A 25,025-nucleotide genomic window follows, 5' to 3' on the forward strand; every position below is an offset into this window, starting at 1 on the left:
AAGGTCAGGGGTCTGGTAACGCTTGTGCTGTGCTATGGCCCCTCATAACAGTCTGCAAGGCCTGGAGCACCTGGATCTACATTTGTAAGCTTGTGACTGTTCCTGCTGTATTTCTACTCTGAGGTCAGGGTCATCTGTGGCATTACATCAAACTGCCTGTCCGCATTATTGTATATTCCTGGTGCGGTTGGGTAGAGCAGATATTTTGAACTGTGTGGGCCTGTCCTGTAAAAAAAGAGCCTGTTATTCACCTTCTGTAGTGATATGGGCCTGCTGGTATATATAACTGTGAACGCATGTATGGTCGAGCACGGGTCCTGGTCTCAGGTAATTGGTAACCTTTGAGAAGTGTGGTTTTCGTGTGCTGAGTGGCACAAAGTTTCATCCTCCATTATTGCCTTTGATTTGATGAGACCCTAGGAATGCTCTGTTACTGTGCTAAGTGATTTCTTCAAAGAACTGAATGATTGTCACAATGGGTAAACTTGGCAGGAAAAAGGAACTTCTGGAGTCTGGCTCCTCTCAGATGTTGGGCACCCAAGTCATGAACAAAACTACCCTGGAGGAGGAGATCCTGAGCGGTGAGCGCTTTGGCCCTAACCTGGACACAGTCCTGCAGGCTACCACTGTCTCTAGGGAAGCACTTGAATTCAAATTTGACTCCCTGATGGCAGAGATGAGTCTATTGCGTGATGGTCTGAGGTGGCTGGCTGAGCAGGTCACCACCACTGAATGTCCTATTGATGAACTCACACCTGGTATGACCTCAGTGAAATCCTGCCTATCTACCATGGAGAAAAATGTAGGACTCTGGAGGCCAGAGCTGAAGATGCAGAAAATAGGGTGTGATGTAATAATATCAGAATTATTGGGCTCCTGGAGCGTATTAAAGGCACCGGTTCGACCATGAATGATTTTCGGGTAAAATGGATTAGAGTAAAAGTCTTCTTATTACACCTTAGAACATGCTTTCCTTATCCCCTCGCGGTGGCTGCTGCCTGGAGCACCCCCCCGTCAAGTGGTGGCGAAACATTTGCACTATAGGGACAGAGATCATATCCTGTCTCAGGCAAGACCTAGAGGATACATTATGCTTGAGAGTTACAGAATAATGTTTTCTCCCTGATTTCACATGTGAGTTACAAAGGCAGAGGGTCTCTTCTGTGGATGGTAGGAAACTTCTCTGTCTACTGGGCATCACATATGCTTTGTTATTCCCAGCAAGACTGAGGGTGACCTTGGGAGACGAGGTACAATTTCTTACATCACCGCAATCCCTACGTGAATGAATAGATCGACTTCCTAAACAGACAGAAGATCTTGCCCTAAAAATGGGCAGTGAGGAGGTCGACTGCCTCTGAGGGAAGCAAAGGGCGCACAGATAACTGCTCCGTTGCAGGTGTGCTGCAAGCGCCGGGGACTGATGGAGGTGGGGGCTGCCTTGAGTAAAGGGGGCTCAACTATGCCGTCTGTCAATGAGGAAGGAGATCTGAATAATTCAGAATCAAACCAAACATCAGTCCTGTCTTGGGATTTACTGAATTCTTACAAAAAATGACACCAGGGACATTGGATTGGAGAGAATCTAAAGGATCCCCTATCTGCCGTGCATGAGTATGGGTTCTTAGCAAAGAATAATGCAGTCCAGGTTCATTTGTCTAGGCCCAATTTAAGGGGATTTTAATGTATGCTTTCTGCAGATATGGTGTTTTGTGATACTGCAAAGAACTTCGGCAGCTCCCCCCCCCCCGCACTCCCCTCCCCAGAATTGCTGTACTTGTAATGCATGCACGTAAGTTTGACGGTTTGCAGCTATTTTGGATGGGGAGTCACTTGCTCCTGGTCCTGGGGATGGGGACTTGAGTTAGTTGTAAATGTTTATGGGTTTTGAATAAGATTATCCCTGCCTGCTGCTCTTGGGTACTATTGATAGAAAGTAGGGCCCCCTGTCTTGAGAGGTGGAATAATCCCTCCCCTTGATACCTTCACATGGCGGCCCCCATGAGGTATAACTAATTCACCTGGATCTTCCGGGGTCTTGGCTAAGAGATACACAGTTTACTCCTATCTATAGAGGCGGGGAGAACATATAGCTCTATTGCAGGAAACCCATCTAACTAAGTCTGAGGGATTGGCTCTATATAAAATATGGCAGGGTCAGGTGTGTGCTAGGTCTTATCCAGCCTTTGCCAGATGAGTTTTGTTATGGATAAGCGCTGGGTTCCCCTTCCAGAAAACTTCTGAGATTATAGATCAGGAAGGTAGATACGTGGTTCAAACAAGGAGGCTGGCTGGTATTGATTTAATAATAGTTTGAATCTATGTTCCTAATACTGACCAGAGGGGTATTTTGTAGAGCTTTCTAGGGTTTCGGCTCCCTGCCTGACTCCGACCATATTATTGGGTGGTGACTTTAACTGTGTTGCTGACCCCACCCTTGATTTCTCCCAGCCAGCTTTAGCGGATTCCCCGAATGCCCGGGTGATGCACATTTTCTCCGATTAGCAACGACACTGGGGATTACTAAATTCTTGAAGACGGTTTAACCCTGTGGCCTGAAACTACTTGTTCTATTCTGATACGCACAAATTTCATGTTCGACTTGACACCTTTTTTAAAAGAAAAAAAACCTGTGCAGGGAACAGTACATGGTGTTGAATATTTGTGCCCTTCAATTTTAGATCATAGCCCAGTGTTGTTCTCTCTGAATTGGGAGACTGGGCGGGCTCGCATTCCCGAATGGCAATTATGGATCGAGGCATTGGACAATCCAGTCTTCCAAAAAAACACTGGTGAGGCTATAGGGGACCTGGAGCGGCGGAAGCCGGGGAATCTCACTCTTAAGCACCCGTTGCTTGAGGCAAAGGAATTATTGGCAGCCTGAGTCAGAAGGCTCTGCTGTTTTGATCACAAGATGTATCTGACTCGTGCATATGCAAAGCGTGAGAAAGCAGGCCCTTTATTAGCGTGGTTTATCAACCCGTAAAATAGGGGCTCCATGATTTTAGAGTTCAAATCAGATTTGGGTGTACCTTTATATAGACAATCTGCCATTAATTATAGATTCCGGGACTATTATGCTTCCCTCTTTGTCCCATTACAAAGATTGCTCCTCAGGCCATTGAAGACTTCCTGTCACTGGATCAGCTTAGAGTGTTTCCACAGGAAGATGTAAATGAGTTAGGAGGGGATATTTCTATTGAGGAGATAAGAGCTGCCGTTAAAAATATGGCACACTGTAAGGATCCTGGAGTTGATGGCCTACTTGTGGAGTTTTTTGCCACTTACGGTAACACTTTGGCTAAAAAATTTGTATAACTCTACTTTACAGCTCGTAAACCAAGCCATCTTCCCGTATCCACAGGTGAAGCTTTGGTATCCCATTATTGAAGCCAGGGCGACCTCCCACGGATGTCAGAGCTTACCGGCCTTTGTCCATGCGTAATGTGGATTACAAAATACTGAGTAAAATTCTGGTGACTTGTCTCTTGCCCCTCATGCCTACTTTAATTACCATGGATCAAACAGGATTTATTCCTGGGAGCAGTACTGCGTTGAATAACCATAGACTCTGTTTACCTATGAATGAAAATTTTGCAGACAAAGGGACAGCAGCTGCTATGGCAATATTTAAAGAGAAGGCCTTTGATAGTTTGAGTTGGGACTTCCTATATCAAGTAATGGCTTGTATGGGGTTAGGACCTAGGTATATACGCTGGGTCAGACTCCTTTATAAGGGTCCGACAGTGTGGGTTCGCACTGGCAGAACTATCCCTAGTATTCTGCTATCTGTCACCAGTCTCGCTGAGCGCTGGGATGCCCCCGGGTAGCCATGCAGTATATAAATGTTTTTTTCATTTCATTTCATTTCTGCTTCATAAGAGGTGGGACGAGGTATTAGGCAGGGTTGTCCACACTCCCTCCTACTGTTTGCGATTGAAATAGAGCCATTAGCCAGCAGTGCTCATGCAGGGGGATTTTACTGTGGGTTGGAGGTTTGTGGGCAGTCTTATTATGCTGCATTATATGCTGGTGATAGGCTATTATTTCTCAGAGATGTTGGAATTGACCTGCCTGGTGCCTTAGGTTTGCTGAAAGCTTTGGCCCAGTCTCAGGCCTACACATTAATTGGCAGAAATCCCATCTGTTTCTGCTTAGTGGGGACAGTATCCCTTCTCAGAACAAACTTGGTCTTACCCTACATGTCTGAAATATGTAGGAGTTAACATATATCATAGCCACCAAGATCTATTGGATGGTAATGTCGGGGCAGCAACTGGAGCGCTTAGAAATATCTTTTGGTCAACACTGCCATTATCTGTGGCAGGTAGAATAGCGGTAGCCAAGACAGGGTTGCTTCCGAGACAGCTTTATTTTTTCTCTACCGTGCCAATATTGGTGCCTTGCCGGGTATTACGAGAACTGGAATCACTTCTTTTGGAATTGATTTGGGGGACTGGTAGTCGCAGAATGTCACTAGCTAAGATGCAGCGTCCTGCAGCCAGGGTGGGCTGGATGCACCAGACTTTGAAGCATACTACTTGGCGGTGCAAGTGCAGTGGTTCAACCAGTGGGTTGCATCCTGATGAAGGTGTTATAGGAGCACCTCATGACTTGAGGGACTTATTGAAAGTTCTCTTGTTTCCACAGAGGCGGTGTATGCAGGTCCCATGAGCTTATGGTGATACAGTTGGCAGAGTTGCTTGTAGCAAACGTGCGTCCCTAAACCCTGCATGCAAGATCTGCAACTTAGGTGGTTGTAGAAGGTGGCCCGTGAGGGGGCTTTGGGAGGAACTGCAGGGAGGACTGCTTATGGGTTAAACCAAATTGGAGATTTATATAAGGATGCCGACTTGGTAGATGACTTCGGTATTCCAGGTGGACAAATCTTGGTGCACCGGGGAATAGTAGTCACAATTAGGAATCACCGTGGAAATGGAGACTTGGAACATGAAACGCATAAAGTCTGTCATCTGCTCTGTACAATCACAAGTTGTGTAAAAGTGGTCACCTCATTGTGCCTTGCCATACGGGCGAAAAGTCTAACTTCCCTCACAGATCTGAAACTTAAATGGGAGAAGGATATGAAGATGTAGATTTCGGATACTGATAGGGAAAAGATTCTATCAAACATTCCCGCTGTTTACCGACATGCTAGATTCAAATTAATTATTTTCTATTTTCTTCATAGGACTTATCTTATCTGGTAGGATCAATAAGATCTATGCTGCTGCCATAGCAGCATGTCCAAGATGCCGGGAATACAGAGCAGAATTGTTCTATATGGTATGGTCCTGCCCATTTTTAACTGGCTATTGGGAGGCGGTGGTGGACTGTGTCAATGATGTCACGCAACTGGATGTTCCTTGTGCACCTTTGGCTTGTCTCCTTGGGGGTTACCCACACCCTAAAAAACGAAGACCCACTGCTAGATGTATTGATCTGGCATTGATTGTTAAAATAAAAAGACTTGACAATGCATTGAAAATCTACTGGGGGGCTCTAGTCCTTAGATGGAGGAATGAGCTAGTTAGATGGGCTGACTAGAGTGTACTCTTTTTGTTTGGTGAATTGAAAAAAGGGCAAGGGAAAATTGATCAGGCTAGAGCATGGAAACAATTAGTTGATAACCTTCGAGCTCCGCACGTGGGTTCAGATGCATCTGACAGCTCTCAGAATTTGCAAGAAGATTTTGAGGGAGGAAGTAATTGACTTTAATGAAGTAGCTTTGGGTGTGAAAGGAGCTAAAAATCTGACAGCTTAGTAAGGTGTAACTTTGGGAGGGGGGTATAGTTCTTTGTTCATTGTTTGCTGCTGCGAAGGAATGACATGCTTTAATTTGCATGTATTTGGGTTGGACAAGTTTGAAAGATGTTCATAGTTTGTTGTTATAAGTTAATAAAAACCGTCACAATATTTTACAATTAATACAAATTAAGTGTGCATATTTAAAATTAAAATACTTTTTTTTTTTTTTAAATGATCAGTTTTCTTAAAAGCTTTGATTAATATTGCCACAATACTGGAAAATATATTGGTCTTCTTTGCAGCATATTATTATAAAAATTCCTTCAATTCATAACTGTTAATACTCTTGTGTATCAGTAAGAAATGAACTACTAGTTTTGTCTATAAAAGTATCCGCAGCTTCAAATGTCAACGTCCCACAGTTGTGTCAATGTCATATCAATGTCTTTTGCTCACAATATAGGCCAAGTTCCTTATACTTATGTAGACTACTTGGAATTCTGTTTAAGTGCTTTATTGTGTAATTGTAAAAACTTCAAAAGTTTGCAGTTTAGCTGAGGGTCTGTGGGGTCCAGGCTTCTCATGATAGCTGTTCTGCATGTGCGAATCCCTCTCTCATTTAATAGGCACTTTAAAAGTATACAGCGTACATTATTTAGTATGGGACTTATGCAAACCAAATGCAAGAAGACCTCGTTTAGGGCACGACATAATCTGCACATTTTTGGGCCTTCCAATGTAATAGAATGCATAAATTACTGTTTAATTCTGATGGCCAGTATTACCATGGTGCATACGCCAATCTTTGTTTCGGTACTACTAAGTACCGGTATTAATGTTCTGTGTTGTAAGAAAATTAAAAAAAATTAAATGAAGGAGCATGCAAGAGGTTCTATCCTCTTGGAAAAGAACATATATAAGAACCGAAGTTCTTTCCTTTGTGGCTTTAGTAGCCATATTAATGCTGTGATTGGCAAATAAAAGTCAAGTAGGGCAAGGGTTCATTTTGCAGGAAGGAAGCCATTGAACTGTGCAATTATACGGATTGATAGAGGACCCTTTCATTGTCGATGGACAAGGGATGGCACAGGAGGTTGGCTAACTAGATTTGGTGATGCAAGGTTCGAGTCACCAGTAAGCTAGAACAAAGAGAGCTGTGTTTGATGATTTAAAAACTGGGAGGAAGACACTGAATACCTTCCTCACCAAGTTAAAAAATTAACTGTTTTACCCTTAGTGGGGTTCTTTCCCCATGTGAGATGTAGTCTCTCCTTGAGAACAAGCGAGTTGTGAACACATCTCACCCTCGCCACATTTGGACCTCTGAAATGAAGTGAGGACCAAGTGATTTGAGTTTTCACATGCTGGCTGTGCAAACATATCCTCAAAATGCCCACTGATTAGGTGAGTGCACTGCGAGTGTAGTACATAGGTGCTCCATTACCAGCTTTCAGAGTAGAAGGTAGTAAGTGCCAATCTACTCATTGATTTAAAACAGCACTGAAGTAAAGTCTGTGGGCATCATTACCACCTTGGATCTAACAAATGCACGGTTATGTGGCAAGATCTTTATGGCCTGTCCCTTAAAGATCTCCACACAATGAATTCCCAACTGAACATGGGAGAGTCCAAGATATTTGGTCATGACAGGTGGAAGAAATCATCTGTAAGCAGACTACAAATTTGGGAACACAATCTCAATAATTTAACTAGAGGTCAGTGAACCCATACTCACACTTACATTTATCCATGAACAATTTGCAATTGGCATTTTAAAGCTACATTAAGCCTGCAAACCGGGCCAGTAGTTCGATGAATACTTGTGCAGCTTCGCCAGGCTAGTTTTGGACAGAGAAGGTCTTGGTACAGAAGGGGCCACCATTAGAGTGAGTGATATCAAACATTGCAGACAGGAAGAGGGGGATAGATTTCAAGGTACTGAGTTTAGAACTTAAGACCAGTACACAAATGTTAGATATCAGAAGGCAGAGATGCCTGTTGCTTGTCCTGATCCGCACACATGTGATCAGGCATGATTCAAGTGGTGTTAGCTCTGCTTGAGCAAAGAAAAATCAGTAGTTCCAAATGGCTCTTATGGGGATGGAGAGCTGGTACCAGAGACTTCCGAAATAGTCCAGTACTGAGTAAGAAAGAGCAGCCCCAAAAAACCTAGCCATTATCTGTCAGGAAGAGCTGAGGGATGGAGGCTCTGTCATGTCTTCTTCTTCAATCTGCTGTATCAATTGATTACAAGTGTGATTTACGAAAGGACCTTTTAAGCCAGCAAGCCAAGTGTGCAATCACTTACTGCAATTCCTATTACCTGTCAAATTTGTTGGTATAATGAGTTTAAGGGAAAGCATCCGCTACAACTATTTTGTGATGAGCAACCCTGAACTAAGCAAACGAGTGGCATTATTTTACTCAATACTTGAATGCTAGTGAGGAAAAAAGTTCGCAGAACAGGACACATTTTTTCATATAGGATCTGCTGATGGCACCACTGGGAGCAACCACTGAGTATCTCCTGAATGGGAGTAGACTTAACCTGCACTAATTCGCCCAGAGAGGGAGCAGTGCTCCATCTCTACATGCAACAAGCTAGAGTCACTCTGAGGAGAGTAAAATGCTTTCCTGACCCAAAAGCACACTGGCAGAATAGGGCTCCTGCATGCTGATGAGGAGTTAGACAAAATCCAACGGTACGACAGAGCCTTGAGTGTAAAGGTATGGTCAGTGCCCGAGCTACAAACACCCGTTCTTTAAACTTGGACACGGGAACGGGTCTCATAAATCATTGGACATCAGGGACAAGGGATACTTGCATTCTCTACAAGACTCTCTATTTCCCTCTATGAGGTAAATAACAACTGTGATGTTTGGCCCAAGTCCCTGACTTCTAAAGAGGAAGGGAAGGACTCTGGAGAGGAAATCTCTCTTCCTCACTACACAGCCTAATATTATACTAAACTCATGACGACTTCTTCTCTTTAGAAATTAAAATCAAATGTTTTCTTTTGGATAGAGTTACTTTTCATAGTGATGGAAACAAATGGTATTTAAAGTACCTCGTCACAAAAGTATCATATTTGGAGCACATGAATACCAGATGCCACACTATAAAGATAGAACACACAATATTTGTACAGGGCGTGAACTGCAAACTGCTTGGGATACTTGACACACAGCTTACCCTCAAAATATTGTGGAATTGAGTATCAGAGTTGAAACAAGAAAGGGTAAAGAGAGAACAGCTAGGAACTGGAGAAAAGAAAGAGTAGAGTCAGTGTGATATAGAAATGCTGACCGCGAGAGAGAAGCAGGTTTTAATCCACACTAATGGGTGGGAGAAAAGGGAAGATAAAAAAAACGAAAACATTTAACTTTCCCGTAATTCAGATCCAAAAGACGTCAGCCTATCTACTGACTGGTGCCTCAAGGTTCCGCGAGGCGATTTACTTGATGGTGCCTGAAATAATCAATCAAGAAGTACACCACAGATATATACTGTTAAGAAAAATAAGGATAGTCGTACTTGTCTGTAACAAGTTACAAAATACTTTTCGTGCATGACTGAATTTTCTAAATGTACAAGGGTTATTTATTTTACTAAATCAATAAACATGCTCATAGACCTTGCACAGCATTCAAACATCTGAATTGGCCTGGCCAGTATTGAACAATATGATGAAACCTATTGAAATAATAAAATCTTCTTTTGTATCTGTCAGAATACCTAAAACCATGCTCTGTGATGTTTAGACTGCTTATAAACTCGGCAAATACATCTTGATATATTTGATCTAGACTTAAGTGGGAGGAACTGAAAACACTGGTTGAATTCTATTTGAGATGTTATCTGTTTATGGTGATGTTGTTCAAATACAGAAAGCAATTGCTGGATATTTTTACTGACTGAGTGCTCTACTGAGCAATATCTCACCCCACTCCACCAACCCGTGTTGGTTTAAGAAATGGAGTAATGACAGAGGGATGTTCTGGTTCTATTGGGTTTGTTGCTCTGAGCAAGAAAAATCTAAATGTGCTCAAGACAATTGCCAAACTTGGTCATGATAGTTAGAAAAATTGTCATTTTACAGACACTTTTTGACAGCAGACATTCATTCAGAATTTGTATTTATTTTGGACAAGGGAACATTCGCAAATAGCAGTTCTATAAAAAAAAAAATCAACAAATTTGGCCAGTTGTTGAAACATCCAAGTGATGATATTAGGTCCAGGGTTAATTTTTTTAACTAAGTTCTAATATGGCTTATGATTTATTACTTAATTGTTGTCCGTGCTCTCAAAAGACCAACACGAGGCAAAGGACAAAACACAAACATCAAGCTTTGAGGTGCCCCTAGCTAAGCTCGAAGCAGATAGAGTGTATTTCAGAAGGAGATTCAAGTTACACATCTCTGCAAAAGTACTGGGAGCGTACAGCAACTATCTGAAGAAGGGCTTTCGAAACAACTCCATGCCCTGAGATTCCACAAGCATTGTGTAAATACAGGAAACACAAACATTTAACCATAAAGATTACTTAAGTTAAGATTAAATTCCTAGGCAAAGGATGCCATTTGTATACTTAATTATTGCACTACTATATGCATCCCTACACACCACATAACTCAAGCAGTAACTGGCAACTTCCCTGCAATTTCTCTAAATATTTTAAAACAGAAGCAGGGTCTGGCTCTAGAACTGCATACACTATTCCATTTCCAGCTGTTCATAAGTTGGTATGCCAAATTTGCACTCACCCGGAGACATTTCAAGAAACCCTTTTCCTAGGTCCAGTCGTTGCTTTGTAGATGAGGAATCCTGTCGTTTATTTTTTATTGAAAACACAGAAGTGCCAACTGGAATACCTAGTTGGAGGAAATGGAAAACATCTGCATATTAAAAAAAAAAAAACAGAAATACGTATGGGCCTGCTATAGAGTTTGGCTAACAGGTTACTCTGTCTCAAATGTCACAGATATCCTGTTTGCCTTATTAAAAGTGCATTATATGCTATGGCATTAGTAAATAATAAGGCAGATGGTATGGAGTATAGTCGGCCAAACTCTAAATCAGGCACTATTACTATGTTCCTTAGATCCAGTTACTTGGGCCCTTATTACGAGTGGCCCAGAAAAATGCCCAGATTACCCCTATCTTCGGAGATACTGATACCAGGCACTTTTATAACTCCAGGTCTGGAGGAAATCCATAACTGTTGTAAGTGGGACCCTGAGGGTCCAGTTAGACATTATAACTGACCAGTGGAGTTGGTAATTCTGTGTCCGATTTCCTAGTAAACCCTCATTTTCACAAGCAGATTTTAGCTGCTTTCAGGAGCCCAAATCTCAGGGTGAAAATAAACTGGCCCGCAGAAAACTGCTGTTAATGTAATGATGGCCCTAAACCACACTGACGAGCTTTACCATTTTCCTTTGTTTAACCTGCAATATCCTGACATAACATAAGCACAACCTGAACGTTTTAAGTGCAACACAAGCCCCAGGTTAGCTGAAGCCACTGAAAGCGGCTACAAACTCTCACTTCCACAGCAAATCAGGTCTTCAATAAAACCCAATAAAGTATTAAAAGTTTTTTGTAACTTTTTTTGCAGATGAATAAGAAGTAACGTCCAACATTTAAATGTTTTAAAAATACATTTTCCATTATAAAAACTGTATTTCTTCATGAAAAGTGCACTGAAATAAACATGCCCCAGAAAGAATCCACAACAGATAACATGTACATTTTTGAATTCAGTCATGTTGGGGTTCTGGTGACAAACCACAAGGCCGAATGATTTGTAAACATAACCAGAATCCCTTAATGCCATTATGACGCCAAAATACGAAGCTACCCTTTATGTATCTTCTACTAATAGATGTAGTAGTGGCTCGCTTATTATGACGTTGCCCCCATGCTGGTCTACTATCAATCCGAATGTCTGAAGCTGTATGGTGAATGTCAGAGTGGCAGTGGAGAAATATGCACAATATGTGCATGCCTTGGCCAGCCAGGTCAACAAGTAGTTTGTGTATTTAAATCCCTGACAGGCAGAGCTCTGTTTGGGCTTAGGTGAGCCTTCAAGCAGGACTCACAAATCATCAAAAGAGCCCTACACATCAGCGGTCTGATATAAGGCAAGGACCTATGCCACATTTTGTTATCAACGGCCAATGGCCCAATCAGGGCCAGCACTGCTGTCAATAACACTCTACCAGGGCACCAGTCCTAAAATAAGAAGTGGGGGGGCCTAACCAAGTTAGGTAGCATTGAAGTGATATCAAGGCACATGACATCACAGTGATATCACATGAAGCAACATCGCAACACATTAACTCACAGGGAGTGAAGTCAGATCACACATATGTTTAGCAGGTCTATCAAGAGTACATTTGAGCGCATTACGAGGTTTAACAAATCAGATTTTGGGTCAGGTGGCATCGAAAAAAATTCGCAACAAAGGCACAAAATCTGGGCAGGAATTTACCCATTAATTGTTTTTTACAAACTTTGCCACAAAGAAACTGACGATAAGGTGAAAAGTGGAATGTGTCTTGTTTGCGTAATGGGTTACAAAGTCTGCATTTTAAAATATCTTTTGGGTTTAAGGCACCTGCTGCATAGATCTTTGTGTGCCCAGTAAATCTCAGGGAATATTAATAATAATGGTAAGATTACTCCGGAGGTTAAAGCACTTGCTGGAGAGATCTGTGTTTTGTCTGGTCCCAGTTTTGAATCAAAGTAGCATAGCGTGTTAATGTGTTTCCTGAAAAGCACATTATGTAACATGCAAATGAAAGATTTGCAATTTATGTAGATAGGTAAATGGGATACTGCTTTTAACAGACATCTTTTTGTTACTTACAGTTTATAAATTGCAATCCTTCAATCATAGCATAGTGAGCTATGAAAGACATGTGACTCCTACACCTTGTAACCCTCACTGTCTCATGCAGGGCCACTGGAATTATGCGATTCTGCCAATTAATTTTTCACATAATTTTGGATTTGCTGTATTTGCCACATAATCCATCATCTTCTGCATAATTTGCAGATTTCAACTAAAAAAAGTGTTTTTATTCAAACGGATCAAAAGTTACTGAAAATGTGGCGACGTGTGTTGCTGCGCAGCGGAAGGCACTTCACAAAAGTTGACTGTTAAGCTTTCAGTTGCATCTTGCTGTATTTGGGTGTTAGGCTAGTACTTATAAGGTGAATCCTTTGTCCAGACAGTGTTGATATGTGCAGGTATTAGAAAATAATGAACTGGTACCATTTCAAACCTGCTGTATTATGCCACATAATTAGCATTTTCTTGTCACATAATTTAGTAAACCCTGCCACATAATTGAGTCCTTCATTGCAACCCATATAATTCCAGTGGCCCTGTTTGTATGCAATACATCCTGTTCACACTCATATCATTTATTGTCAATGTAAAATGTGTACATGTGATGTAAAGCGCTTTGACACCCTGCATTAGAATGAGTAGCACTATAAAGGAAATGAAACAAAATAGTGGTTTTTAAATTGTTATTTGTGTAAATACTGGGGCAGACAAAAACACCTGAAATTTTTACAGTGCATTAATACATATTATATACAGGGTTTGAACGAAGTCAAAACCATGCCTATCTTAAGGTGTCTTTGATTTCCCTCCACTTCATATGCATCTAGGTGTGAGGCTCCAGGTAGCCCCCAGTTCAGGTTACTTAAACAAAAGGAGACCTAATGGCCTCTTAAATTCGGAAGGAGGGGAGGGAGAGAGAGTGAGTGTGTGCGTGTATGTGTGACGTCAGTATCCTGACGTAAATATATAGCCCAACATTTCTTAAAATATAAATGCATACATCAAGGTTAAGAACAAGTCATTACCCCCTGGTCCCTACGTCCTCGACACCTTCAATGACAAGTGAGATGTACTATCTCACTGACAGAAAAAAGAACGAAGGAATGCTGGACCTACCCTCCCCCCTCCCACTGGGAGTACATAAGGTGTACAGGTCCCAGCATTCCTCCTGTTCTTTTTTCTGTCATCCTGACAGTGTGAGGACGTGGCGGGAGCGGGGGCGCTCCTGCCTTTTGCTGGTTCTTACTTACGCGGAGGCTGCTGGTTCCTTTGCTGTCGGCGGTCCTTCGTTGGAGGCCTCTCCCTCCCTGCCGGGCTTGGGGTGAGTGGCGCGGGCTCTCTTGGTTTCTTCGGCCGCGCGACGGTGTAATACCGCGTTGGCTTTGCTCTGGCCCGATGGCCGCCCCTCCTGCCTGCCGGGCTTGCTAGGGGGCGTGGCCGGTGTGCTGCTCCAGGATAGGATGCAGCCTCCTTCCCCTTCCGGTTTTCGACCTGCCTGACTTCCGGTTTTGGACGGCGGGACGGAAGTCAGGCGCCTCGAGGTTCCCGGCTGTGGGCTGCTTGTTAAAAACGGGCCGGTGGGGTGAGTACCGCATAGCGGTTTTCTGCTGTGACGTTTTTGGCTGTGTTGTTGTGTTGGACTACCATGGGGAAACGTTCTAGGAAGAGGCACCATCGGGAGAGGTCTTCCTCTTCTTCTTCTTCCACTGCTGCTTCCAGGTCTCCTTCCCCTGCCAGGTCCAGACGCCGTGATATTGGTGGTGATGCGCGTCTTAAGCGCTTGATCCGTGAGAATTTGACGGAGATGGGTGATGTGGGGTCCCGTCGCAGGTGCCCTGCTCCGGTTTCTTTGGACTCTTCTGGCGATGAGTCTGCTTGGTTGGGGGAGGGTGAATTGAAGGGCAAATATGTGGACAAGGACGCATTGCCAAGTATTCTGAAGCATGTTAAGGAGAACATGGGGTTCCCTGACGAGGACGCTCCAAGTACCTCTAGGGGGCCTTTGTTGCGACAGTTTCAGAGTGCTGCCACGGTTGATGTTCCTGTTCATCCCTTCATTAAAGATGTTCTGAAGCGCGAGTGGGCTGATCCTGATCGCATTTTGATTCCGCGCTCCATGGCTCGCCTTTATCCCCTGCATGATATGGCTTCGGCCCTTCGGGATTCTATCCCTATTGACTCCTTTGTGGCTAGTTTGGTGGGGCGCACTTCCCTGGCTGAGGACACTGTGCTGAAGGATCCTGTAGACAAGAAGGCGGATGTTGCGCTCCGGAAGGTTTATTCTGGTTCCCACCTGGCCTTGCGGGCTGGCATCTATGGCACATATGTTTCGCAGTCTCTGCTGTCTGACCTAAAGTCGCTCTATCAATCTATGGACAATGCCACTGACTGTTCCGGGTTGCTTGAGCAGATCGAGCGTCAGGTGGAGCTTCTGTCCGATGTCTCCTTTGACGTTGTGCGTGCTTCTGCACTGTCCGGTGGGGCTTGTGTGGCGGCTCGTCGCAGTCTTGTCCTTAAGGACTGGAAGACTGACTCTGCGCAGAAGGCGTGCGCTTTGCGGTTGCCTTTCCAGGGTACTATGTTGTTTGGGGGGGGAGTTGGAGGCCAAGTTGCATAAACTGTTAAAGGAAAAGAAACATTCTTCTTCGTTTAAGGTCTCCACTTCTGCTCCTGTCCCTTCTAAGTCCAAGTCTTTCTTTCGTCCTGCCTCTCGTAGACAGTTTGTGAGAGGCCAGGGAAGGTTTGCTTCTGGCCGGGGTCGGGATCGTAAGGCTAAGTCCCCTCCGCTTGCCAAGCCGCGTTCCTGACTCTTTGGCGGTGGTTCCCGGGTTGTTGGTTGGAGGGCGGCTGCGCTTCTTCCTGGCTGCCTGGGTTCAGTCTTGGGTGTTGGAGATCATTCGCCTAGGTTATACTCTGGAGTTTTAGGTTCCGCCTCCGGATTCAGGGGTTCGGCCGACTCCCTGACCTTCGGGTCGTTTGAAGCGGGCTCATCTTTCTCAAGGGATTGTGGATTTTCTTCGGAAGAGTGCCATTCAGGAGGTTCCTCCTTTGGAGATAGGGGAGGGCTTTTATTCCCTGATCTTTCTGGTTCCCAAGAATACGGGGGGTTTCCGCTTGGTTTTGGACCGGAGCGTGATGAACAAGTGGGTAACCAGGGTTCCTTTTCGCATGGAGACTTTGCAAAGGGTGATTCCTTTGGTGCTTCCGGGTCACTTCATGTGTACCCTGGATCTTCAGGATGCATATTACCATGTTCCGATCCATCCGAGGTCCCGCAGGTTTCTGCGGTTTTGTGTTCAGGGGCGTCATTATCAGTTCAGGGTGTTGCCCTTCGGTCTTCGGTCGGCGCCGAGAGTCTTTACGAAGGTGGTGGCTCCTTTGGTCGCGTGGCTTCATCTCCAAGGGGTGATGGTGTACCCGTACTTGGACGACTGGTTGGTCCATGCTCCCTCTCGGGTCCTGTTGTTGGAGGCCAGAGAGGTGGTGTGTTCGGCGTTAACGGCCCATGGTTTCCTGATCAACTTCCCCAAGTGTCAGCTGACAACGTCTCAGGACATGGTTTTCATTGGGGCCCGCTTCCGTTCGGATCTGAACCGCGTGTTCCTCCCCGAACCTCGGGTTGTGACGTTGGTGTCCCTTGCTCACCGTTTCAGGTGGGGGGTGCCTTTCCAGTGCGCCTTTGGTTGCGGCTTATGGGTCTGATGGCGGCGACCGTTTTTACGGTGGCCTGGGCGCGTTTTCATCTGCGTCCCCTTTGGGTGTACCTCCTGTCTCTCTGGGATCCCATGTCCCGCGATTTGGAGGTTCTTATTCCTGTGTCTCCTGTGGTCCTCCCGGTTCTTCTGTGGTGGTCTGTGAGGGGACATCTGTCGCTGGGTCTGCCTCTGCAGTCTTCCCCGTCTCTGGTCTTGATGACGGATGCCAGCGCCTTGGGGTGGGATGCGACCTTGGAGTCTCGCTCCCTTCAAGGTCGTTGGTCCCTCCTGGAGAGCCGCCGGTCGTCCAACTGGCGAGAGCTCAAGGCAGTGTCCCGGGCTGTGATGGGGTTTCGGGGTCTGTTGCTCGGTCGGAACGTGTTGGTTCGGTCCGACAATATGGTGACGGTGGCTTATCTCAATCATCAAGGGGGGATTCGTTCGGCCTCTTTGAATGCGGTGGTTGTCCCCCTGTTTTGTTGGGCGGAGGGCCATCTGCTGTCTCTGACAGCGGTTCATCTTCGGGGGGTGGACAATTGTGTGGCGGATGTCCTGAGTCGTTGCTTTCCGGATTCTCTGGAGTTGTCTCTCACCCCGGTTGCGTTTTGGCTTGTGTGCGGGAGGTTTGGGCGTCCCTTTCTGGACCTCTTTGCCTCCCGGCACAATGCACAGCTTCCTCGCTTCTGCTCCCGGTTTCTGCAAGAAGGTTGCTGGGGGGTGGACGCTCTATCGCTTCCTTGGCCGTCTCGTCTCCTATATGCCTTCCCTCCTCTGGCTCTGGTTCCCCGGTTTCTGGCCCGTCTGTGTCAGGAGGATCGGGAGGTGGTGGCGGTCCTGCCGTTTTGGCCTCGGAGGTCCTGGTTTCCGACGGTTTGTCTTTTGGCAGTGCGGGGTCCCTGGTTTCTTCCCCTGTCCCCATCTCCTCTGCGGTCTTCCCCGTCCCTGTCTCTTCTCCTGTTGAGGTTGTCGGTGTGGAGGTAGGAGAGGCAGGGTTGGTGGCGGCGCGGTTTCCCGGAGCATTTAGCTGTGGCTCTTCAGCGTTCCCGGCGGCCTTCTACCCTCAAGGCTTATGATCGGCATTGGGGTATTTTTGGTCGTTGGTGTTCGGCGTTCGGTCTCTCCCCTTTGTTCTGCTCCTTGCAGGTGGTGCTTCAATTTTTGTGGGAGGGTTTCGAGAAGGGTTTGGCTGTGTCTACTCTGCGTGCCCAGTGGGCCGCGGTTCGGCGTTTCGTTCCCCGTGGGGGAATATTTCGGATGTTGAGGACTTGGTCTCTCGTCTTCTCCGCAGTTTTACCATTTCTCGTCCTGTGCCTCGTCCTTCTTTTCCCCTATGGGATTTGCCGTTGGTTCTTCGGGTTTTGATCAGTCCTCCTTTTGAGCCGTTGGATGAGGTGGATTTGAAGTTTCTTACTCTCAAGGTGGTTTTTCTGGTGGCTGTCACCTCTGCTCGTCGTCTTGGGGAGTTGGGGGCCTTGATGGCACGTGCTCCTTTTCTATCCTTCACGGAGGGTGGGGTGGTGCTGCGCCTTGATTCTTCTTTTGTGTCGAAGGTTTCTTCGCAGTTTCACCGGTGCCAGGAGTTGGTGTTGCCTGCCTTGGGCTCTGTTTTGGATTCTCCTGGTGGTCCCCGGTGGTCCTTGTTGGACGTGTGCCGGGCTTTGCGCATTTATCTTGATTGCACGGCGGTGTTTCGCAAGTCGAACTCCCTTTTTGTCTCCTTTGGGGCTGCTTCGCTTGGGGGTAAGGCTTCTTCTGTGTCGATCGGGCGTTGGTGAAGCAAGTCATTTCCTTGGCCTACTCTCTGTCTGGGTCTCCTCCTCCTTTGGGGGTTCAGGGTCGTTCTACGAGGGGGGTGGCTGCCTTTTGGGCGGAGGTTCGGGGTGTTCCTCTCTCTGAGATTTGTAGAGCTGCCACGTGGGCCTCTTCTAATACTTTCATCAGGCATTATCGGCTCCTCAATCTGTTGGGGGATGATGGGAGTTTTGCGTTGGGGGTGTTGAGCTCTGTTCGCTCCTAATGTTTTTTTCTTGTTTATCTCCAATAAATCTCTGGGTTTGTTTTGCTATCCTGGCGGTTTGTTGTGTTTTCTGGTATGAATGCCGGTGTCTGCTTTGGTATTTCTCACTTGTCATTGAAGGTGTCGAGGACGTAGGGACCAGGGGGTAATGTCCTATTACTTACCGGTAATCTTCATTACTCCGGGTCCCGTAGTCCTCGACACCTTCATGACTTCCCTCCCTCTCTCCCTGTCTGCCGGCCTTCATTGTGGCTTGGTATTTCAGGAGGAATGCTGGGACCTGTACACCTTATGTACTCCCAGTGGGAGGGGGGAGGGTAGGTCCAGCATTCCTTCGTTCTTTTTTCTGTCAGTGAGATAGTACATCTCACTTGTCATTGAAGGTGTCGAGGACTACGGGACCCGGAGTAATGAAGATTACCGGTAAGTAATAGGACATTACAAGCTAAACTGAATAAAGCAGCATAATGTATGCCCAAACGTGTAATACATTTCTCTGGTGGCATCCTAAAAAATTTTACTTTTCCAAAGGAAAAAAAGTTAAAATTGGGCTGAAAACGAAAATCAGTAAGAGACAAAGAAAACCTATGGGTGCCACTGAGCTCTGCAATAGTGAAAGCCCACTGGGAAATGACTAAACATCAGAGATGAAGATGGCAGCAACAGGTTATTCTGTTACTCAGGCAAGTGTGAAAAGTTGAAGGGAATAATATCCCACCCAAACTGCTATTCTATCTAGTGCTGAGAGAAGAACCCCGCTAACACATTACTGCAACGACTGACATGTCTAAGTGCCAGATAGCAGCCAACTCCACTGTTAAGACGATAATCATGTTTTCGTAACAGGTTTATTGTTATAAACCGGATCTTCAGAGGCATTCTACTCATGAAAATATCAGGAGGGATCACATGCAACACTTGGCAGGTTGATATGCCATTTATTGTCCCTGCTGCATGAGCAAGCAGAAGTTCATTAAAGGAGCTGTCTCAGGAGATTTAAGAATCCAACTTTAATAGAGCTCTATAGGAGCATAATCCTATTGATACACTGTTCAATCGTACATACGTGCAATACCATGACACTCGAGAAATGCTCCTGTTTAAATGAACTCGACAGTGCATGTGCTGTCTGCTGCAAGACATATTGTCATCTTACAGTGGGCTTAGAGCCGGCCCAATGGCTTTATTTTCATTCTCATTTGCTTGCTTCTTACGGTGGGCTTAACTTCCTCTTTTTTTCTTTGTACCACCCCTGGACCACGGCGGAAGTACTTGTCTCCGTTCACTGCCCACTTATGGAGCACTACTTTTTTCTTTTTGATCAAGTACTCCATGAAACTGCATGTACGTTCTCAGCCGTTTCCCTCGTGGACTTTTCTTCTCCCCTCTGCGCTGCTCTCTCTCACCCTTGTGCTTCTGTCACCCACCCACACTCATGCTGCTCTTTCTTGCCTGTGTGCTTCTGTGCTGCACTACTCTCCGCCAAGTTGCTCTTGTACGTCCATGTGCTTCTAGGCCCCTCCTTTTCATCAGTACTACTCTTGTTTGTCTGTGTGCTTCTCTTCCCACCACTCAACCCTGCTATCTCAAACCCATGTGCTTCTCTGCCCCACACTCTCCAAGTAATGTTGCTGCAATCCCACCACTTCCGCGACCGCTAAAATGGAGGAAAAAAAGCTTCAAGGCGACAGCATCATTTCGTAGGTATGAGCATGCATTCAACACAAATGTGGGTGCCTACAAAATGATGGGGCTGCACGCCTGCCCCCTCCCTTTTTTATCTTTCCTTCATGCTTTACAGCATCAGCAAGAATGCTGTACAACATGAAGAAAAATCATTGGCAGAGCCAATAGGTCACATAGGCGAGATCTATTAGCTTTGCCAATGCTTGTTGTTCTAGCCAAAACCTATGTTATGGTAGTTTTCTCCAACTAAAAATTGCCATCACTCCAATGCAAGTTAATGGAGGATTTGCAATGCCCCAGTGATTTTCTCAAACTGTTTGTCTTACCTGTACTCATGCTGATGTATGTTCAATGCTGAAATCTCCTAAACTCAACTCAAGGCTATAAAACTACCTGGCTATGTTAACTTGCTCACTGAACTACAGGGGTAGGTGTTATGCACTACTACTTTCAAAGGTTATCTGCCGTATTTTCCTTATTTATAGTATATATTCTTAGTTGTATGCTAACAATGTATTTCTTGATTTTGTGGTTTGTTTTGCCTCAAGAATAAGCAGTATTTAGGTCTGACCAAGAGACCCCTTGTAATATTCTGTTGTTGATCACTTATTGTGAACAATAACAATACTTACAGTAGCATTTGGGGCAACCCACTGCTCACGATTGGTTGGCTTTCTTGTCTATCTCACTTACTTACATGTTATTCAATAGTGCATCTCCCTTTTCTTGGTCCTCCTCCCCTGGAGCAAAGATTTCTTGCCAGAATGAACTGCATCCCTCCACTGCTTACATTCTGGGATTCATTTTTCAAATTATTTAGTTCTAAGCTATTGTTTTCAAATCACAACATACAGTGGGCTTTGGGTCAGCATGTGTGCATGATTGGATGGATTTGCTGTACGAGTTGTCCGCTTTCGATTCAATAGCTTTCCTCCCATTTCTTAGGTCTGCCATGCCCAGAAGCATATCCATCTCACAGTGTTAAGATTGGATGACTTGTACGTTTTCACTGCTGGCATCAGAGAACTGTTTTTAGTTTTCCATGTCTGCGTGTCATTTGTGTTTTAGTACTGAATTGGAGTGGATGGCTTTTTTTTTTTTTTACCTCGTCTTGCTTCCATGTCCTGCTGTATTTACTGCTCCAGTGATCCTCACTTATTCGGCTTCCAGTCCTTGCTTTGTTGGTTGGTTAACGGATCAACGCAAGATGGTTTATGGCCTGGCTTGACAGCACAGCTGTTGCCAGACAATTATGTGAACATAACTAGAGAGGGGCTTTGGCTCCACCCACATATGGGGAGCCAGGAGTACACATTTTGATTGGGCAGAAGTTGCGTGCTTCCACAAAAATAGTACTTGCCCTCCACACAGATGTGACCAATTTGTTTATTTTTCCAGCTGCCTGAAGTTGAATTTTCAGAGGCACACACCTGGCATTGTAATGCTATTAAAGCATCTTAGATAACTAGATAATTGATGGTGTTTTTCTCTGGCAGCAGCACAAATGGGAGGCGGGCAGTCAAACTACAAAGATGTTAAGGTCTCAAATGTTGTTTTAGTGATCATCTTAATAGTTATGGTGTGAATCTTATCTCTACTTTAGTTGGATACACAAGGCTTTCCTTTGTTCTTACCTTGTCAACAAATGTTAGTGTTAAAAAGTTAAACTCTTGTTCATTTTATTGAATCCCCCTTTAGCTCATGCTTTGCTCACATTAATTAGGCGCACAAACACCTACTATTACTGATTCCTTTTGCCCAATTTTGCGTCAGTTGCGGTCTTTACAGGTCGACAGCACAACCTTTCCTCTTTCAGAACAGACATCCAGCTTGGCTAGTGGGTGTCATTAAACAAGAATGTACTTATTAATTAGTGTGTAACAGAAGTGAGAACAGACAATTTCTCTTTGGAATGGTTTTCAGCACGTTTGTTATTTATCCTCTACGGCTTACAGTGCTGTCTAAAGGAAAATGTATCGTGGGTCACGCTCATATTTTTTCAGATAAAAACATACTTATGTAGGGCTTGAACTGCAAAGGTTGTTTGGCGTTTGAAATTGTCACAGTTTTTCAGGACGAAGGCTAACATTTCTGAGAGAAAATAAGAATCATTCATGTTTGCAAAATATACCAAGTTATTGTAACGTTGCCAACACGAATTCTCATATAGTGAATGACTGAATGGCCAATATTTCCTACATACTGCAAGCTTCCTATCAATTACTTTCGATTGAAAATATCCCCCGGCATATAGACACAAGACAGCAAAGTTATGAAACAAAAAACATTCTAGTTGTTTGCAGAACTGGCTACGGTCTTCAAGTGAAGGTAATACAAGGGGCAGTATGTGACACCACCAAGGCCGCCTCTCACCCAGCAGATCCGTTGTCGCACTTGATTCATTTGTAACGTTTACATATTGCACACTACAACAGCATTTCTTCAAGATATCGATTCATGTTGCCTAGAATGGAGAACTGGGAGGAAGATCAAAGAATCCAGAAGCAGGGTGAATTATCTTGGCCATCATGACTTTAAAAGGTAAACTTTTAAAAAAAGACACAAAATAAGTAATGGTCCTCAGGCATGATTTCCTCCGGCAGCGCTCTAATATCTTGATCCCAAGATGGAGATTCTCCTTCCTCGCTCCTCCCGTTCTTTGCACGTGGGATTTTGAAGTCATGAGGTTTCGTCCTTGCAGAAATCAGGAATCTGGAGCGTGATCTCAAATACAGTTGAATTGCAGTAACTGGGTCCTTTGCCACTCAATGCCCTTTGAACTATGCACAGAATTGTGAAATCAATGTGATTCTCTCATTTGAGTTACTGGGGTGATCTGTGTCCTACTGTTATATGATCGCATTTTCAAAGATTTAAGACCACACTTACTCTTGCATTTTCCACCAAAAGCAGTCTGCTGACCAAATAAGTTGAGATACTAAAATATAGACCGTTAGGATAGTCTAGTCTAATCTAATACGGTGCTTTCATTGAAGTAGTAAATAGGGGGAACAAAGTGAAGCACCTTTCTCATTAATAATAGCTGCAAAAATGCTTTCAATCATTTAGATTTTCGCGGAGTCACTGACAATCCTCCGTCTAAAAGAACATCAATGATCCTATAGCTCGTGATCTGCAGGAGGTGGGTCTCAAACCAGCACTTTCCTTTTAAGGGCCTCGGGCATTCCCACGTTAAAGCGGGCAGTGGCCATTTTACCTATAGCCCTACAAAGATGGCCACTGACCCGTCACAGCTACTCATGGTCTCCTGTGTGCACATGAAGAATATCCTTTAATTTTTGCATCAGCAACACGCACTGGCTAAGCTCAAAGGTCGGCAAACGCCTCTGAGGAGACCTATTGGTCTCTCCAATGCATATTTTCTTACAGAATAATGGTTCTAAAACATATCAGAAACAATGCAATGGTGCTGCTCCACCATTTCCATCTCAAGATACCAGGATCCTATCTCATAATTGGTCACAGAAAATTTCAACTTTTAATACAGCACCTTTTTTACCGTCAAATGCTAAGATATCAGACTTCTGCACTGCGGTCGGAGGCATACATCTGATGATTTATAGATTGATCTAAGCTCTCCATTTCTCCACTGACCATAATAAAACCAAAAAATTACATACTCCACTGTTTGAGGGTGGCCGATTTATTACTCGTCTATTACATCTGGGAAAACTTACAGGACATAGTTCAACTTATAATTCCTAGAATGTTGCTACACATTTTCTGGCAAAGGCAGCAATGATTATAGGAATGCAAAATCCCAATCCTTTGAGCAGAGGGAGTGACATCACACTGGCTGTGTCCTTTGGACCTTGCTCTTGACAAAACAAGGATTTTTATATAGAAGTTAGGTAGGTTACTTCTTCTATGTTTATTGCACTTTAAATTCGAAAAATCTGAACAAAAAGGCAATAATGAAACCTGTCAGTGTTTTGAACTTCTCCCTAACTGATTTTGAAATATTTTTACTTCATGGTTTTCCTGCTATATCATTATTTCCAACCGCCATTTTTTGCAGTAACTGACACTAAATATTGTTTTGTGATACATGTCAAGAATACTGTGCGTATTACAGGAGTAGATTTTCAGACAATCAAGGTATGCAATACTTATCTCCACATTTGTCCAACCAGCTCATTCTTATCTAAAATAAACTGAGTAATTCTTTCTTGAAAGGAGAATTCACTGATTACATTTGCTCTTGCTTTGTGAGCCAGTAACTTATCAGCAAACAAAACCAAGGCTCAAGAAAACTTTATGATGAATTAACCATGGCTAATGGTGTGCAGCCTGGCAGAAGCACATTATTTGAACATGCATTTCTCAGGATGGAGAAACAGCTTTTCTTCATCTTCCAACCAAAACTTGGCAAACAAGCGAAAAATAATTTGTCTCCCCATATGACTCAAAACACTGAATGTTTTTTGGCAGTCACTGATTGATGATTGTGCAAGAACACAATCAATGTTCAGTTATCTTAATCAGTGTTGGTAGCACACGTTTTGAATTGTAAAAGAACTGCAGAGATGGGCAAAAACAATAAGGAAGATTAGTCCAAAGTTTGAGGGTCAAAAGAATGAATAAATTGAAATCAGCAGAAACAGTTCAGGAAGGGAGCAGTGAAGCAGAGCAAAATAAGAGATTGAAGGACTTCGAAAACACAATGAGCTAACTGCAACACCTGAGGAAAAGAGCAGAAAAACTCAGAAAAATAAAGGGATTAGTGGCCTTTGAAACAGAGCTGACAATAAACCAATGGTAGAGCCACTGAAGGTACAGAAGGTATTAACATTTAGGAGTAGTAACGGGGAGTTTAAAGACAATAGTAGCCATAAATTATGAAAATATTTTTAAATTATGGCTGAAATATACCCATTTGAAGTCGACTTCCTCCATTGCTGGAATAGATTAATTCAGATCAGGAGTGACAGAAGCAATCCTATTGAGGAGTGGAGCCTCTGTGTTTCTGTAATTCTCCTTCCAAACCAGGCCCACGTTT

General features: G+C 44.3%; 1 protein-coding gene across 3 annotated transcripts in view; it reads right to left on the bottom strand.

Moving 5' to 3' along the window:
• The window catches only part of LOC146809824 (uncharacterized), a 387,952-nt gene that overhangs the window by 158,110 nt on the left and 204,817 nt on the right, over positions 1-25,025 (bottom strand). For all 3 annotated transcript variants that reach the window (XM_085616679.1, XM_085616678.1, XM_085616680.1), the window contains one exon: positions 10,515-10,622. In XM_085616679.1, coding sequence (XP_085472805.1) covers positions 10,515-10,622 — 108 coding nt within the window. The remainder of the gene's footprint in view (positions 1-10,514; positions 10,623-25,025) is intronic.

The sequence above is a fragment of the Triturus cristatus genome, chromosome 7 (genome assembly GCF_964204655.1).
Source record: "Triturus cristatus chromosome 7, aTriCri1.1, whole genome shotgun sequence".
Lineage (NCBI taxonomy): Eukaryota > Metazoa > Chordata > Amphibia > Caudata > Salamandridae > Triturus > Triturus cristatus.